At 42.0% G+C, this 15,690-nt stretch overlaps 1 protein-coding gene across 3 annotated transcripts in view; it reads right to left on the bottom strand.

Annotated features, from left to right (window-relative positions):
• MPDZ (multiple PDZ domain crumbs cell polarity complex component) overlaps positions 1–15,690 on the bottom strand; it is a 248,930-nt gene that overhangs the window by 115,010 nt on the left and 118,230 nt on the right. For all 3 annotated transcript variants that reach the window (XM_089678090.1, XM_089678091.1, XM_089678092.1), the window contains exons 21-22: positions 14,457–14,795; positions 6,001–6,121 (exon numbers count right to left, since the gene is read on the bottom strand). In XM_089678090.1, the coding sequence (XP_089534216.1) occupies positions 6,001–6,121; positions 14,457–14,795 (460 nt within the window). The remainder of the gene's footprint in view (positions 1–6,000; positions 6,122–14,456; positions 14,796–15,690) is intronic.

The raw sequence follows: 15,690 nt of genomic DNA, 5'->3' as shown, positions 1-15,690 counted from the left end.
GAGAAAAGGGAGGGGGGGGAGAGATACAAATATCAGGGAAACCCAACAGGGGTCCATTGAAAGAACAATATAAACAATAAATTGTAAAGGCATTACGGACTTCACATTATTCCGCATGTTATCTCCTATCTTTGCCTGCGTTACCGGAAGTGGTAGGGTGTTGATTCTGCACCGGGGGGGCTGCATAGTCCAATGCAATGGTAAGGTGGCCCCCCGAGAGTCGCATTGACCATCTATGGAGTTCAGCTCACCCTAGCATCAGCCGCAGCGCAGCAGTCAAAGATTGCACTAATGCATTATACATATACCAACATGAGCTACAGAGAAAAAGAAAAAAACCTGAGAAATTTCTGAACATTGCGTCTGATTAGTATCATTGTATGACAATAAGCTACATTAATATAAGGCATGAAATGCCAGTAAGTAGGCACACAAGTGAGGCGAGCGTCGGCCATCAGGGTGGTCTTTGTTTTGCCGAAGTAAAGTTGACCCATTGGCGCTTTGGTGGTTCTTTTCGTGGACTACGCTGGTCTCTCGGGGTGGGGTCTCGTGGTGAATGCTGTGGTGGTTGAGGGCCCATGGAGTCAGAGAGATTATTTTGAAAGTACAGAAGGGCTTCCTCTGGTAGTGTGAATGATTTGCATTCTCCTGTAAGCGTGGTGAAGTGAAGTGTAGCAGGGTATGCGAGGGTGAATTTGACCCCTTTTTGGAATAGTGTAGCGTAAATTTGTTGGAACGCTTTTCTTTTACGGGAGACTTCTTGAGAGTAGTCAGCAAACAGTAGTAGATTGTGACCGTCTATCTGTAAGGAACGTGAATTGCGAAATGAATTGAGTATAGCTACACTGTCAGCGTAGTTGAGATATTTGCCGATTGTCGAACGTGGCGTGCGTCTGTCATTTGAGGGTGCGCCTAAGCGATGTGCCCTTTCGACCTGGCAAGGAGTCGTAATGCCCAATGCTGCAGGAATGCGTTTAGAACAGATATCAGACAATGAGCCTGAGCTATAAGTCGTCTAGCTTGTCCAATATGTTCTGTTGCACACGTTTAGATTGTGTAGCACCAGCCTGCATAGCTTGGACCTCATCCTCTAGGTCAGAGATGCGATGTTCCGCTTCGGTTATGCGTTTGGCGTTTTCCCCCAGGTCTCTTCTAAGTTGTTCTATGCCCTGTGTTACAGCTCTGTCTACTGCCTGAGTAATGGTAGGTAGTAAAAGGGAGGCGACAGCTTGTGCAATTTTTTCATAGTGTTCCACAGAACAACTGGTGTCAGCATGCCCTAATGGAGGGATGTGTGATGGCTGTGTCTCCCCCCTACCTGCTCCTTGGTCTGGCGCTGGTTCTGTGTCCATATTGGCTGTCCTGCCATCAGTGCTGCTGCTGTGAGGATCGTGGTCGGCGGCCATCTTGGCTGCGAGAGGGGGAGAGCTGCTCCCAGGGGATCGTGCAGTAGGATTAGGGCCAGGCGTCACCGGCTGCAGATACCGATCCATATAGGATCGGGTGAGGCAGACTCAGGCGGCACTCCTGTGCCGTTTAGGTAAGTCCTCTGGTGCAGGAGGCTGAATTTTTATGCCTAGGTTTCCGGAGCCGCGGGATTCCTTCCCTAGCTCATGTGGCACCAGAACCGGAAGTCCTGCAGTGTACCTTTAACAATATAGTATGAAAAAAGACTTTATTTTTTACAAATGCTGCATATGTGCATATAGTGGCAACAGTGTAACAGCTTTACAAAAAATTGGTACACACAAATAATTAGTACTTCTCCTAATTTCAGTAATAGCAATGTAATTTTATTGCAAAGGACATCTGCCTGGTTACTATGGAAGCACCCACCAACTTGGAACTACCTTGTACCATGTTCTTCATAATCTTTGACTGGGATGTCAAGCATTGCTTACCAGTACATTTCAATATAGAATAATCACAAGATGTCTTCATTATAATCAGCAAAATTTCACCTTAAAATTTAGGTGGTGATATCTATTATAATTAATCTGCAACTTTGTTTTACCTTTAAAGTTAATAAAAAGGCAGGGCCTGAGATGATGAAAAGCAGAAAAGACTACCCAATGCGTTAATTATTAATACACTCGTAAGCTGCTAAAATAGTATAACATCTGCTGGTGTCTTTGATCTCCCATATGCAATAGATAATTGGACACTGTTCCACAGCAGTCAATTCATGCAAAAAGATATGATTTTAAGATGCTTGGTTACATTTGTTTTCTAAAAGAGATGAGTTTATTGGTCATTAGTTGCAGAAATATTTGATGAATGGAAAACTAAGAAAACACATTACAATGATCTCTTTATGTTAAAGTGAAAAGTCCTAAACCCAGTTTTTTTATTTTCCATGCACATAATTGGATATTCAAGGTTCACCTTACCTACTATTATGTTTTTCCGCCTTTTGGCCAATATCTTGTGTCTGTATCATTAAAGCGTTACTAAATCCAGAACAGTAAAATCAGTCTGTATATGCAGTAAATCATGCTTGTTATACTCACCGTGGAACCTAAGGTGTTAATCCTCCACATTGTGTAAAAAGACTGTTTGATCCTATCTTCTCAGATGATCCCCTTTCTTTCACAGTCCCCAACCCATCTACTGATAGTACAGAGTCCTAGGAGGCACTCTCCACATGCTCAGTTTGGTGTGTGCTGGGGTGCATGTGATCAGCACAGGGCCAATCAGCACTGCCCAGAGGGTCAGGGGTCATGCAGCCTCATAGGAGAGTCAGAAGAGAATAAAAACTCCTCCTACAAGCTTTAACCAATGCTCGGCCAGACACTGATAGAAGTCACAAGACTGCTATATACCGATGATGAGAAATGGTATTCAGCAGTTTATATTTACTAAAATAATTGCATTTCCATTGGTTTATGTACTGAGGGAGACCAGAAATAGTGAATGCAGGATCTTGGGTTTAGTAACACTTTACGTTCCTGAAGGCACCTGTTCCACTCAGTCTTGGGGTGTTTCCTTCCGGTACACACCATGCTGCTATTAGACGGGACACAGATTGAGCTTTCCGAGAGCAATCCCCTTACCCGCCCATTCCTGTGAGTGTGTTGTGGTGCTTTTAGCGACGGGATGGCTGTGTGTACTCCCAATGCTCCAATATAGTTTGTGGCCAAACCTAGGAGGTGCAAGACTGGCCTATATAAATTTTAGAAATCAAGAAAGGACATAGTCGAGGATTTGTTGGGTATGGCACATGATACTATGCTTTGTGTTCAGTGCTTTTTTAGTTCTGCAGACTATGATGTTAGCTTCTGGCACAAGGAGGATGTTCAGCTGTGTATGAATGGTTATGCTGCGTAAGAGTGAGAAGGGGGACAATTCTTGCTGGAGGGAATCACTTTTTTTATGCAGTGAGTCCAGGCTACGGGTCTTTGTAACTGTGCACATACACAATCCCTTTGTGAGAGATAAGGATATCCAGTTTTTTCCTGCTGAAGTACTGTGATGTACTTGCATGTCCTCGGGTTGAAGCGGTTATACCGGGATCAAGGCTGCAGCTGCAGCCATAATTCCAATATCATAATTTGTGGCTGGCAAAGGACTTTTATGCAGTAGTAATCCAAGCAGTTCTACAGCTGCCTGGTCACTTCTACAGGGCATAGAAGCCCCCCCCCCATTGATGTTCATCCCTTTTGATAGCAAAAAATTTGATTTAACCACTTGCCCTCCAGAGCACTTACCCCCCTTCCTGACCAGGCTATTTTTTGCAATATGGCGCTGTGTTACTTTAACTGACAATTGTGCGGTCATGCAATGCTGTACAAAAATGAATTTTATGTCCTTTTTTCCCACAAATTGAGCTTTCTTTTGGTTGTATTTGATCACCTTTGCATTTTTTAATTTTTGCGCTATAAACAAAAAAAACTCAACAATTTAAAAAAAAACAATATTTTTGTACTTTTTTCTATAAAACATATCCAATAAAAATATTTTAAAAAGTCTAATTTCTTCATAAATTTAGGCCAAAATGTATTCTGTTACATGTCTTTGCTCAAAAGAATATCAATACATGTAAATTAATTGGTTTACGTGAAAGATATAGCGTCTACAAATGGCGGTATATATGCTGGAATTTTTACATATTTTTTTATACTAGTAGTGGCAGTGATCAGCAACTTATAGCGGGACTGCGGCGGGCATTCTGACACTGGGTGGAAACTAACTGCCACTGACATCCCAATGACACTAATACAGTGATTAGTGCTAATAAGCACTGACACTGTACTAATGGCACTGGGCAGAAAGGGGTTAACATCTGGGGCGATTAAAGGGTTAACTGTGTGCTGTTTTACATGATGTACTGTGTGTGCTTTACTAGGGAGACATGCTGCTTTGTATTTCTCTGCTGTGCAGAGAAATACAAAGCATCATGTCCTTGCTGGCAAGAAAGAGACCTGTGTTGTTGAGACAACAGATGGTGTCCTGGGGTATTACCTCCCAGATCTGGACCAGGGCATCACTGAGCTCCTGGACAGTCTTGAGGTGCAACCTGGTGGCGTCGGATAGACCAAAACATAATATCCCAGATGTGTTCTATTGGATTTAGGTTAGGCAAGCGTGGGGGCCATTCAATGGTATCAATTCCTTCATCCTCCAGGAACTGCCTGCATACTCTCGCCACATGAGGCTGGGCATTGTCGTGCACCGGGAGGAACCCAGGAGCCACTGCACCAGCTTAGGTTCTGACAATGGGTCCAAGGATTTCATATCGATACCCAGTGGCAGTCAGCGTGCCATTGTCTAGCCTGTAGAGGTAACATGCTGAACTATATTATTGGCAGCATAACGTTCTCCACGGCTTCTCCAGACCCTTTCATATCTGTCACAGGTAATCAGGGTGAACCTGCTCTCATCTGTGAAAAGCACAGGGCACCAGTGGAAGACCAGCTGATTCTGGTGTTCAATGGCAAATGCCAATCGAGCTCTATGGTGCTGGGCAGTGAGCAAAGGGCCCAGTAGAGGATGTCAGACCCTCAGGCCACCCTCATGAAGTCTGCTTCTGATTGTTTGGTCAGAGACATTCAACCAGTGGCCTGCTGAAGATCATTTTGTAGGGATCTGTCAGTGCTCATCCTGTTCCTCCTTGCACAAAAGAGCAGATACCAGTCCTGCTGATGGGTTAAGGACCTGCTACGGCCTCGTCCCGCTCTCCTAGAGTAACTGCATGTCTCTTTGAATCTCCTCCATGCTCTTGAGACTCTGCTGTGAGACACAGCAAACCTTCTGGCAATGGCACGTAATGATGTGCCATCCTGGAGGAGTTGGACTACCTGTGCAACTTCTGTACGGTCCAGGTATCTCCTCATGCTACCCAGTAGTGACACTGACCCTAGCCAAATGCAAATCTAGTGAAAAACAGTCAGAAAAGATGAATAGGGAAAAAAAATGTCAGTGGCTGCTCCTGTAAAACCATTCCTGTTTTAGGGGTCGTCTCATTGTTGCCAATCTAGTGCACCTGTTGTTAATTTCAATAACACCAAAGCAGCTGAAACTGATTAACAACCCTATCTGCTACTTAACTGACCAGATCAATATCCCATGAGTTTAACTGACTTGACGCTATACTCTAATTAAAAAAGTGTTCCTGTAATTTGTTTAAGCAGTGTACATAATGTTTGGGGGTTCTAAGTAAATTTCTAGCAAAAAAATGCTGATTTTTTTTTATGTGAGAAATGTCAGAATTGGCTTGGTTTTGAAGTAGTTAACAAGCTTTTTCATTTTCTTGTAAGAGTTATGCTTTAAGTTGATGCTGAAGCGAACAGATGTAGAGAACAAGTAGCAGCGGGAGATCAGTTGCACTGAGATGCAAAAAAAAAAGAAAAAACAGTATTTTCTAAAAGAAAACAAATGGCAAATGCTTAAAATATACTGTGCTTTAAAAACTAAATGTCGTCATCCACTTAAGATTTACATCTGCTGTACACATTAATGAACAAACCTTGCTGTCAATTAGAATAAAGCCAGTGTACTAACCTAGGCTGCAGTTGCCTCTGACTATGGTAATTGTTTTCTCAAATTTGCTTTTAGGCAAGGTCCTGGGTGCACACTCCTCATTTGTTTCATAATACGGTTTTCCAGATAAATGTCCTTCAGCCTGTTATACAAAGACATAACACTATTCACCAATTGTATTCAATAGCATCAAATACATGAAATTAGAAAAATCAAGAGCATTATGAATTAGAAATGGGATCGTGTGTATCCATTTTCATAATGAAGGATTAATAATGTAATCAAACATTAAACAAAACCGCATGAGTAAAACACAAACACAAAATGAGAACAGAAAGTCAACTGCAATTTAACATTAAAGGAAAACTCCACTATTGTTAAAAAATGTATATCATTGCAACAAAAACCATTTTATAATTTAGTATTATTAAAAGTGACCTTTCATTTCAGTTTAAAGCCTTTTGCCACTTAAAAAAAAAAATTAAATGTTCCTTCTGTTTATACATGGATAAACCCTGAGCAGTTTCTCTTTACCATGTGTACAGAACAATCCAGAAATAGAATTCCTTGCACACTTAGGCCTCTTGCACACTGCAACTTGAAAAAGATTAGTGCAGCATTGTAAAATGTAGCCCATTATTTACAATGTGCATTTGCATACAAGCATGTAAATAAGCTTCGCAGATTCCTCAGTAAAAAAAAAGAAAATCTGCATTTTTGGCCAGTAATTTACACCGCGCGCACGCAAATGTGCACGAATACGCGCATATGAGCATAAACATGAATTAATTTTCCTTAAGATTATATTGTGTGCACATATCTGTGAACGTGCTTGCGCATGCAAATACGCACATAAATATGCGCGAATAAACACAAACGTTTATGCAGGCCATAGATGGGGAGAAAACCGGACGATTTTTCTTTAAAAAAACGAAAAATCGGTCGTTCAATCGGCCGACATTACCAGGAACGGTAAAAAAAAAATCGGCCGTTTTTCATCCTGTCTACAGCCGGCAAAAAGTGTCTCTGCAGAGAGCTCCGCTATTTCTTTGACAGTTCTTTGACATTTATAGCGGCTGCAACATTGTATCTTTTTGTATCCATTTCAGATACAATGTTGCAGCCGCTATAAATGTCAAAGAACTGTCAAAGAAAAAGCGAAGCTCTCTGCAGGGACACTTTTTGCCGGACTGGAATTCTTCTTCGTCCTCTTCTTCTTCTTCCTCCTTCTTCCTCTTCTTCATTCTCTTCTTCTTCATCCTCTTATTTTTCATCTTCTTCTTCATCTTCTTCCTCTTCTTCATCCTCTTCTTCTTCTTCATCCTCTTCTTCTTCATCCTCATCTTCTTCTTCCTCTTCTTCTTCATCCTCTTCTTCTTCATCCTCTTCTTCTTTTTGTCTTCCTCTTGCAGGTCACTGCTCATGCGCAGATTTTTTATCGGTAAAAAGATCGGCCGATTAGCCCATCATTGCCGCGAAAATCGGCCAATCGGCTGATTTTTTTCAAACTTTATCGATAAAAAAAATCAAAATACCGAAAAACCCTATTAACCCACTAAGGATCCAAAATTTGCCGATTTTATTTTCGGCCGAAAAATCGGCCGATTTTCGACCCATCTATGGCCTGCATTAAAATTACATTTAAAAAAAGCAGATGCTCAAACATTAGTATCGTGTGCAAGAGGCCTTAATTTGCTCATTGCTTTCCCAACAGCTTCTCTTTCATTACAAACTGGGAGTGATCATGTGATTACAGCAGGCAAATCCACCCACTCTGCACTTGGGAAAGAGAAAGACAGGCATGTATGCATCAGTGTATAGGGACTAGTGGCATCTAAAACTCTGCTATGTTTTCTAAAATCCTCAAAATATAACTGATCTGAAGATTATGTTTCCACAAAAATAGTAAATTTAACTGCTAAAAAGTATATTTAACACATATAGTATGTGGCAGCACAGCAATGGGCTTTAACAATGAGTTATCACCTTTATTGGTATTGCCAGTCTTCCGTGTTTGTGCTGGGAACACACTCTCTCGGTGCCCCTAGCACAGTGACCATGCTACCAGCAACAGCTGACGATCACAGATTACAACTGGAAGTCAGTGGGGCAGGCTACTAATTATGTAATCACTATGACAGCCAATCATAGTGATCACATGACTGGGAAAGCTCGTATAACGCCACCAGTGTTGCACATTTTAAGGGGGGCTGGCTCCCGTCATCTGAAAAGGGTTAAAAAAAATAAAAGAACAGGTTTACTCAAAAATATTAGATTGTCTGTACATAGAAACAGCCTTTACTACTGCTGCTTAAGCTTATGATGCCAAGCAATTTAAGTGATCACTAAATTAAAAAACTAAAATGTTAAATATTTTAACTTACAAGTTTTTACATGTGGTTGCTGCATTGGTTTATTTTTTTTTCAGGCTTTTCCAGCAAAAACAGAAAAATGCCTGTTGATCTTGCCAGAAATGCCTTGTCACTTCCAGTTGGCTTATAATAAAGGACAACCAACCTTATCTTCCTTCTGTTAAATACTAGTCTCATCAACTTTAATTTAATTGAGATAAACAAAGGCAACCATGTTTGAAACTAAGCCTGGGTGGCAACTATGGCTCTCTCCATAATTCAGTGAAAAAATTAGCATAACCACCCAGAGACAGGAGGTGTGCTATTTGTTGGATTAACGGGTGAAAATAAATGAAGAGAATCCTGAAAAAAAGGATAGACATTTTTATACTTTTGTTTAGATACACTTTAACAGTAAAAGGCTTGAGCTGGAAACGGGATAAACTAGAGTGAGACTTTTTCAATGGTCCTGTCCTAAATACAGAAGACTGCACTGTCTAAATCAGGTGTGCTCAACCTGCGGCCCTTGGAGCCATCTGATGTGGCCCTCGACCTTAAACCAGGGAAGCACACTTTTATTATATCCTGCAGCTTTTTTGCACTTTCTGAAAGTGCACTAAAACCCCAGAATGCATAAGTCTATGACAAAGCGCAGCTAACCCACAGGAAAGCCAGAACACATCAGTGTGAAAGCAGTCTTATAGTGTGCGGAGGACATTAAGGGCTTATTTACATTTGCAGTTTGGGGGCAGTAAAATCCCATATTTGAGACACAAATTTACCACACATTCCTAACCACTGTTGTAGTATCAGGGGTCGCAATAGTGGCCCTGCCCTATGCTCCAGGGGGGCCCGTGCGGCCTCCCTGTTACATTCTGTTTTACACTTGGACAGGAAGGGTGGCGGGAGCAACATATACAGGAACCAATCCTTTTCATTTTCCTCCTGGAAGCTCTGAAATCCGGCTTCTCCTCCTCCCCCTACCACAGGCATTCCATGGCTGCAGGAGGAAAATGTTAATTATGGTATTCAAAATAAAAACTTCAACATTCTGAACCATTTCATTTTACTGTGGCCGTGACCGGTTACCAGATCACTTAAGTTATTATATTATTATACAGGATTTATATAGCACCAACAGTTTGCGCAGTGCTTTAAAAAATGAAGGTAGACATTACAGTTACAATACAATTTGGTACAAGAGGAAACAGAGGTGGCCCTCTCTCTTCAAAAGGTTGAGCATCCCTGGTCTAAATACTACATACCGTATTTTTCGCTCCATAAGACGCATGTTTTTCCCCCTAAAAAATGGGGGAAAATGTGAGTGCGTCTTATGGAGCGAATATGGAGCGGACGGTCCAGTATTTCCGCCGCCGCCACCATGTCAGAATACCAGGCTGGCCGCTCAGCTCTTCTCTGTTGCAGGACCTTACCTGTTCCTCGGTCTAGCGCTGTACAGTCTTCCCGCTCCGGCTTCTGTGACAGCCGGGTGCCCACTGTGCATGCGCAAGAAGCGCTGTGCTTTGTGAATGGTCTGGCGACATCTGGGACACACGACAGGTCCCAGAAGGCGCCGGGCCATTCACAAAGCGCAGCGCTTCTTGCACATGTGCAGTGGGCACCTAGCTGTCACAGAAGCCGACGCGGTAGAAGCCAGCGTGCCCACACTAAAGAAAAAGGACAACTCCGTGGAAGTGGGAGCGGGTACCTGTCAAATTGAGGTACCAGCTCCCCCTCCATCCCCAAAGGTCCGCAGTCTCTTGGTCATCCCCTGTACTGTCTGCAGTCTCTGGTCATCCCCTGTACTGTCTGCAGTCTCTGGTCATCTGTACTATGCCAGCAGTCTCTGGTATTTTCCCTGTACTGTGTCCGCAGACTCTGGTCATCTCCTGTACTGTGTCTGCAGTCTCTGGTCATCTCCTGTACTGTGTCCGCATTCTCTGGTCATCTCCTGTACTGTGTCCGCAGTCTATGGTCATCTCCTGTACTGTGTCCGCAGTCTATGGTCATCTCCTATACTGTGTCCACAGTCTCTGGTCATCTCCTGTACTGTGTCCGCAGTCTATGGTCATCTCCTGTACTGTGTCCGCAGTCTCTGGTCATCTCCTGTACTGTGTCCAGAGTCTATGGTCATCTCCTGTACTGTGTCCGTAGTCTCTGGTCATCTCCTGTACTATGTCTGCAGTCTTTGGTCATCTCCTGTACTGTGTCCGCAGTCTCTGGTCATCTCCTGTACTGTGTCTGCAGTCTCTGGTTATCTCCTGTACTGTGTCTGCAGTCTCTGGTCATCTGTACTATGTCCGCAGTCCCTGGTATTTTCCCTGTACTATGTCCGCAGACTCTGGTCATCTCCTGTACTGTGTCTGCAGTCTCTGGTCATCTCCTGTACTATGTCCGCAGTCTGGTCATCCCCTATACTGTTTCCACAGTCTCTGGTCATCTCCTGTACTGTGTCCACAGTCTCTGGTCATCTCCTGTACTGTGTCCGCAGTCTATGGTCATCTCCTGTACTGTGTCCGCAGTCTATGGTCATCTCCTATACTGTGTCCGCAGTCTCTGGTCATCTCCTGTACTGTGTCCGCAGTCTATGGTCATCTCCTGTACTGTGTCCAGAGTCTATGGTCATCTCCTGTACTGTGTCCAGAGTCTATGGTCATCTCCTGTACTGTGTCCGTAGTCTCTGGTCATCTCCTGTACTATGTCTTCAGTCTTTGGTCATCTCCTGTACTGTGTCCGCAGTCTCTGGTCATCTCCTGTACTGTGTCTGCAGTCTCTGGTCATCTCCTGTACTGTGTCTGCAGTCTCTGGTCATCTGTACTATGTCCGCAGTCCCTGGTATTTTCCCTGTACTATGTCCGCAGACTCTGGTCATCTCCTGTACTGTGTCTGCAGTCTCTGGTCATCTCCTGTACTATGTCCACAGTCTGGTCATCCCCTATACTGTTTCCACAGTCTCTGGTCATCTCCTGTACTGTGTCCACAGTCTCTGGTCATCTCCTGTACTGTGTCCACAGTCTCTGGTCATCTCCTGTACTGTGTCCGCAGTCTCTGGTCATCTCCTGTACTGTGTCCACAGTCTCTGGTCATCTCCTGTACTGTGTCTGCAGTCTCTGGTCATTCCCTGTACTATGTCCGCAGTCTCTGGTCATCTCCTGTACTGTGTCCACAGTCTCTGGTCATCTCCTGTACTGTGTCTGCAGTCCATTGGTTCAGAATATTTTTTTCCTTGTTTTTCACCTCTAAAACCTAGGTGCGTCTTATGGTCAGGTGCTTCTTATGGAGTGCGAAATACGGTATATTTTGCTAACAAGTTCATCAACTACCCAAGGGCTGTATCTGAACAAATAGACAAAACTGTTCCAAAAACACAATTGTTTTGTAAAATATAACCTGGTATTTTAGTTATTTATGTCATCTAAGCTAGTATTTCAATTTGTACCATGCGGTCATTTTAATTTTTCTTTAGTACCTTAAAATAACCAGCTGTTGCTACTAATGTTAGCTGAAAGTGACCAAATGTGATTTGATGATCACAAGACCAGATATAAAAAAATGTATACTCTAAAAACATCCTGATCAGGGGCAGACTGACAACTCATGGGGCCCCCAGGCAATAGGGGATTGTGGGGCCCCTGTGTTCTCTCCCACACTCAAAAAAGCCTATGAAAGGTACCAGGGACATCTAATGGGGCCCCTTACTGACCCTGGGCCCTCGGGCAGTGCCTGAGTTCCCCAATGGTTAGTCCGCCCCTGATCCTGATAACCATCTGATCTTACAGGTGAAACTCGAAAAATTAGAATATCCTGCAAAAGTTCATTTATTTCAGTAATGCAACTTAAAAGGTGAAACTAATATATGAGATAGACTCATTACATGCAAAGCAAGATAGTTCAAGCTGTGATTTGTCATAATTGTAATGACTATGGCTTACAGCTCATGAAAACCCCAAATCCACAATCTCAGATAATTAGAATATTGTGAAAAGGTGCAATATTCTAGGCTCAAAGTGTCCCACTCTAATCAGCTAATTAAGCCATAACACCTGCAAAGAGTTCCTGAGCCTTTAAATGGTCCCTCAGTCTGGTTCAGTAGGAATCACAATTATGGGAAAGACTGCTGACCTGACAGTTGTGCAGAAAACCATCATTGACACCCTCCATAAGGAGGGAAAGCCTCAAAAGGTAATTGCAAAAGACGCTGGATGCTCTCAAAGTGCTGTATTAAAGCACATTAATAGAAAGTTATGTGGAAGGGAAAATTGTGGGAAAAAAAGGTGCACAAGCAGCGGGGATGACTGCAGCCTGGAGAGGATTGTCAGGAAAAGGCCATTCAAAAGTGTTGGGGACTTTCACAAGGAGTGGACTGAGGCTGGAGTCAGTGCATCAAGAGCCACCACACAGACGGATCCTGGACATGGGATTCAAATGTCGTATTCCTCTTGTCAAGATGCTCCTGAACAACAAACGTCAGAAGTGTCTTACCTGGGCTAAAGAAAAACAGACCTGGTCTGTTGCTCAGTGGTCCAAAGTCCTCTTTTCTGATGAGAGTAACTTTTGCATCTCATTTGGAAACTAAGGACCCAGAGTATGGAGGAAGAATGGAGAGGCACACACTGCAAGATGCTTGAAGTCCAGTGTGAAGTTTCCACAGTCTGTGTTGATTTGGGGAGCCATGTCATCTGCTGGTGTTGGTCCACTGTGCTTGATTGACCAGCAAAGTTGCCTGACCTGAACCCCATAGAGAATCTATGGGGTATTGCCAAGAGAAAGATGAGAGACATGAGATCGAACAATGCAGAAGAGCTGAGGGCCGCTATTGAAGCATCCTGGTCTTCCATAACACCTCAACAGTGCCACAGGCTGATAGCTTCCATGCCACGCTGCATTGAGGCAGTAATTGCTGCAAAAGGGGCCCAAACCAAGTACTGAGTACATATGCATGCTTATATTATTCAGAGGTCCGATATTGTTCTACGTACAATCCTTGTTTTATTGATTGCATGTAATATTCTAATTTTCTGAGATTGTGAATTTGGGGTTTTCATGAGCTGTAAGCCATAATCATCACAATTTTGACATATCACGGCTTGAACTATCTTGCTTTGCATGTAATGAGTCTATCTCATATATTAGTTTCACCTTTTAAGTTGCTTTACTGAAATAAATGAACTTTTGCACGATATTCTAATTTTTCGAGTTTCACCTGTGGAAGAAAATATGACTAATTTATTTTATAACAGACTGAACCTGACCGATCATGCTGCTTAGAAACCAAGGGACAGATTTGAACAGGACTAAGTGCTATGTGTACTTGGTCTCCTGGAAGTTAAACCACAATAAATTATTGTTTTAATGATACTAGTTTTTTTTAATGTGTATGGTCACCCTAAATTGGGAATTTAAGAGTGTTTACAACTTCATGTAATTTTCACTTTTTTATTTTTCATTCAGAATCATAAATCCCACATATACTTATACATGTTTCATTTCTCCAAATATTTTATAATACTGTGTCATTAATGTTCATCAGCTGCATGTAAAAAGACACTAGGCACCATTCATAAAGCAGGATCTACGACTTTTAAGATTTGTAATAAAATACCTCTTAGCGTTTTTCAAAATTTTATTTGCAATTCACTAAGAAACGCTACTAAAATACCACAAGAGCTATTTTATGAAGTGATGCTGCATTTTAGTAGTGAAAGTTAGCAGTATTTTAATGCTGGCGGTAGCTGGCATCCTTAAAAACCAGTAAACAGCTGGTTGTGGAGAGGGTGGCTGCCGCATCCTTAACAACAATTATTCATCTGTTGTCAGTGGCATTCCCTGCTGACAGCAGAATGTAAACAAAAGAATTGCAGGCATCAAAAAAATGATTTAAAAAAAATTATTTTAAAAAAATGTTGCGGGGTCCCCCCAAAATCCAGACCATCCCTGCCCATCTCTGAACTCTGCTGTACAGACACAGCAAGATACTGATACCAGGTTTAAATTCAGGTTCTTAAATTACTTGTATTTAAAAAACACAGTTAATGATGTATTTTTGAATACTGAGCTGCACTAATATGTGTCTTTTACATCACCCTGGAACTAAGCTTTAATCTAATTTTGTGTAATCCTGATTACCTTTGAAACAGAGGAAGGAATGTCAGCAGCTGTGTCAGCTCCATGAGTCTGTAATGGCATCCATGAACTAGATGATTTGCTTTCTATCTGCTTGCTGAAAACAACCAATTCTGAGTTATCCTTGGAGTCAGTAGAAGCAACATCATTGTGATCTGTCAGCTTAGTATGTTCAGGCTGGCCAAGATTTAGGTTGTAAAAGTCCATAGTAGGCAACTTAAAATCTATAACTGGTGTTGACGTAGCCCACAGCTCATTTGGGGGAGTTGGTTTGTGAAAAGGTAACCTCTCAGTACAGACATCATATGAAGAATGAAAGGAGTCCTCTTCTTTAGATAGAGCCTATAAAAATAACTTACATTAGCAGAAAAGGAATAGGCAACATGCTAAAATGGCAGCTTCCACCTTCCCCACTATGAACAGAACTCTTGTAATAGATATTTTTGTTACATGATATAACCTCAAAAATTACCCACAGATATTAAAGGTGGTTAGACATACACTTCTGAGCTCCGGACATGAAAAAATATTACCACAAACTTGCAGAATTGGATTTAATGAGCATGCATGGTTATGACTAATGGGAATGCAGAATGGGAGCACATTGCCATCTACAGCACTTCTTAGAGGAGAAAAAGCTACCATTTGAAAACCAACATAGTCGGTTTCTATTTCCCAAAATGGTCTTCTGGGAATGTCAGCCAAAGTTTGCTGGTGCCCAAAGACAAAGACGTCATCAGATTGGTTGAAACTAGGCAGATCTAACATTAATCATCTTATGTCTAAGAATACATAAAAGTGGATCCATACTCAAGTTTTAACTTATTGTTAAGTTATTGGTTATGCTGGGATCAATAAATATTAATGGATGTTCTTTACTTCAATGGAAAGGAAGTGCTTTTCTAAGCTTCCTCCTGTGCTGGTTACATGATTTAAAGTCTAGGCTTATTGTCATATGCTGAAGCAAAGGATCACCATTAAGAAGTTTGATATTTGCCTTCAGCAGAGAGAAGTACGAAAACCTGAAGCAGCAGTTTCTTCATAAGAATTTATGCTCATAGCTGTAAAATAGCATCTAAATATAAATCCTTGGAAGATTTTCCAGATAAAATTCAAATAACTGGCAACAATGAAAACTTCATCTCTTTGCATCAAAGTGCCACTCACGTAAGGTATTCCACAGTATACTACAAAACTTCTAACTGTTATACTGTTTGTAAGTTTTGAAGTGGTAATT

This window comes from Staurois parvus, unplaced genomic scaffold (assembly GCF_062004578.1).
Source record: "Staurois parvus isolate SC_StPar_1 unplaced genomic scaffold, SC_StPar_1.0 ptg000198l, whole genome shotgun sequence".
Classification (NCBI taxonomy): Eukaryota; Metazoa; Chordata; class Amphibia; order Anura; family Ranidae; genus Staurois; species Staurois parvus.
Note: the sequence above shows the minus strand (reverse complement) of the source record. Positions and strands in the feature narration are given on the sequence as shown.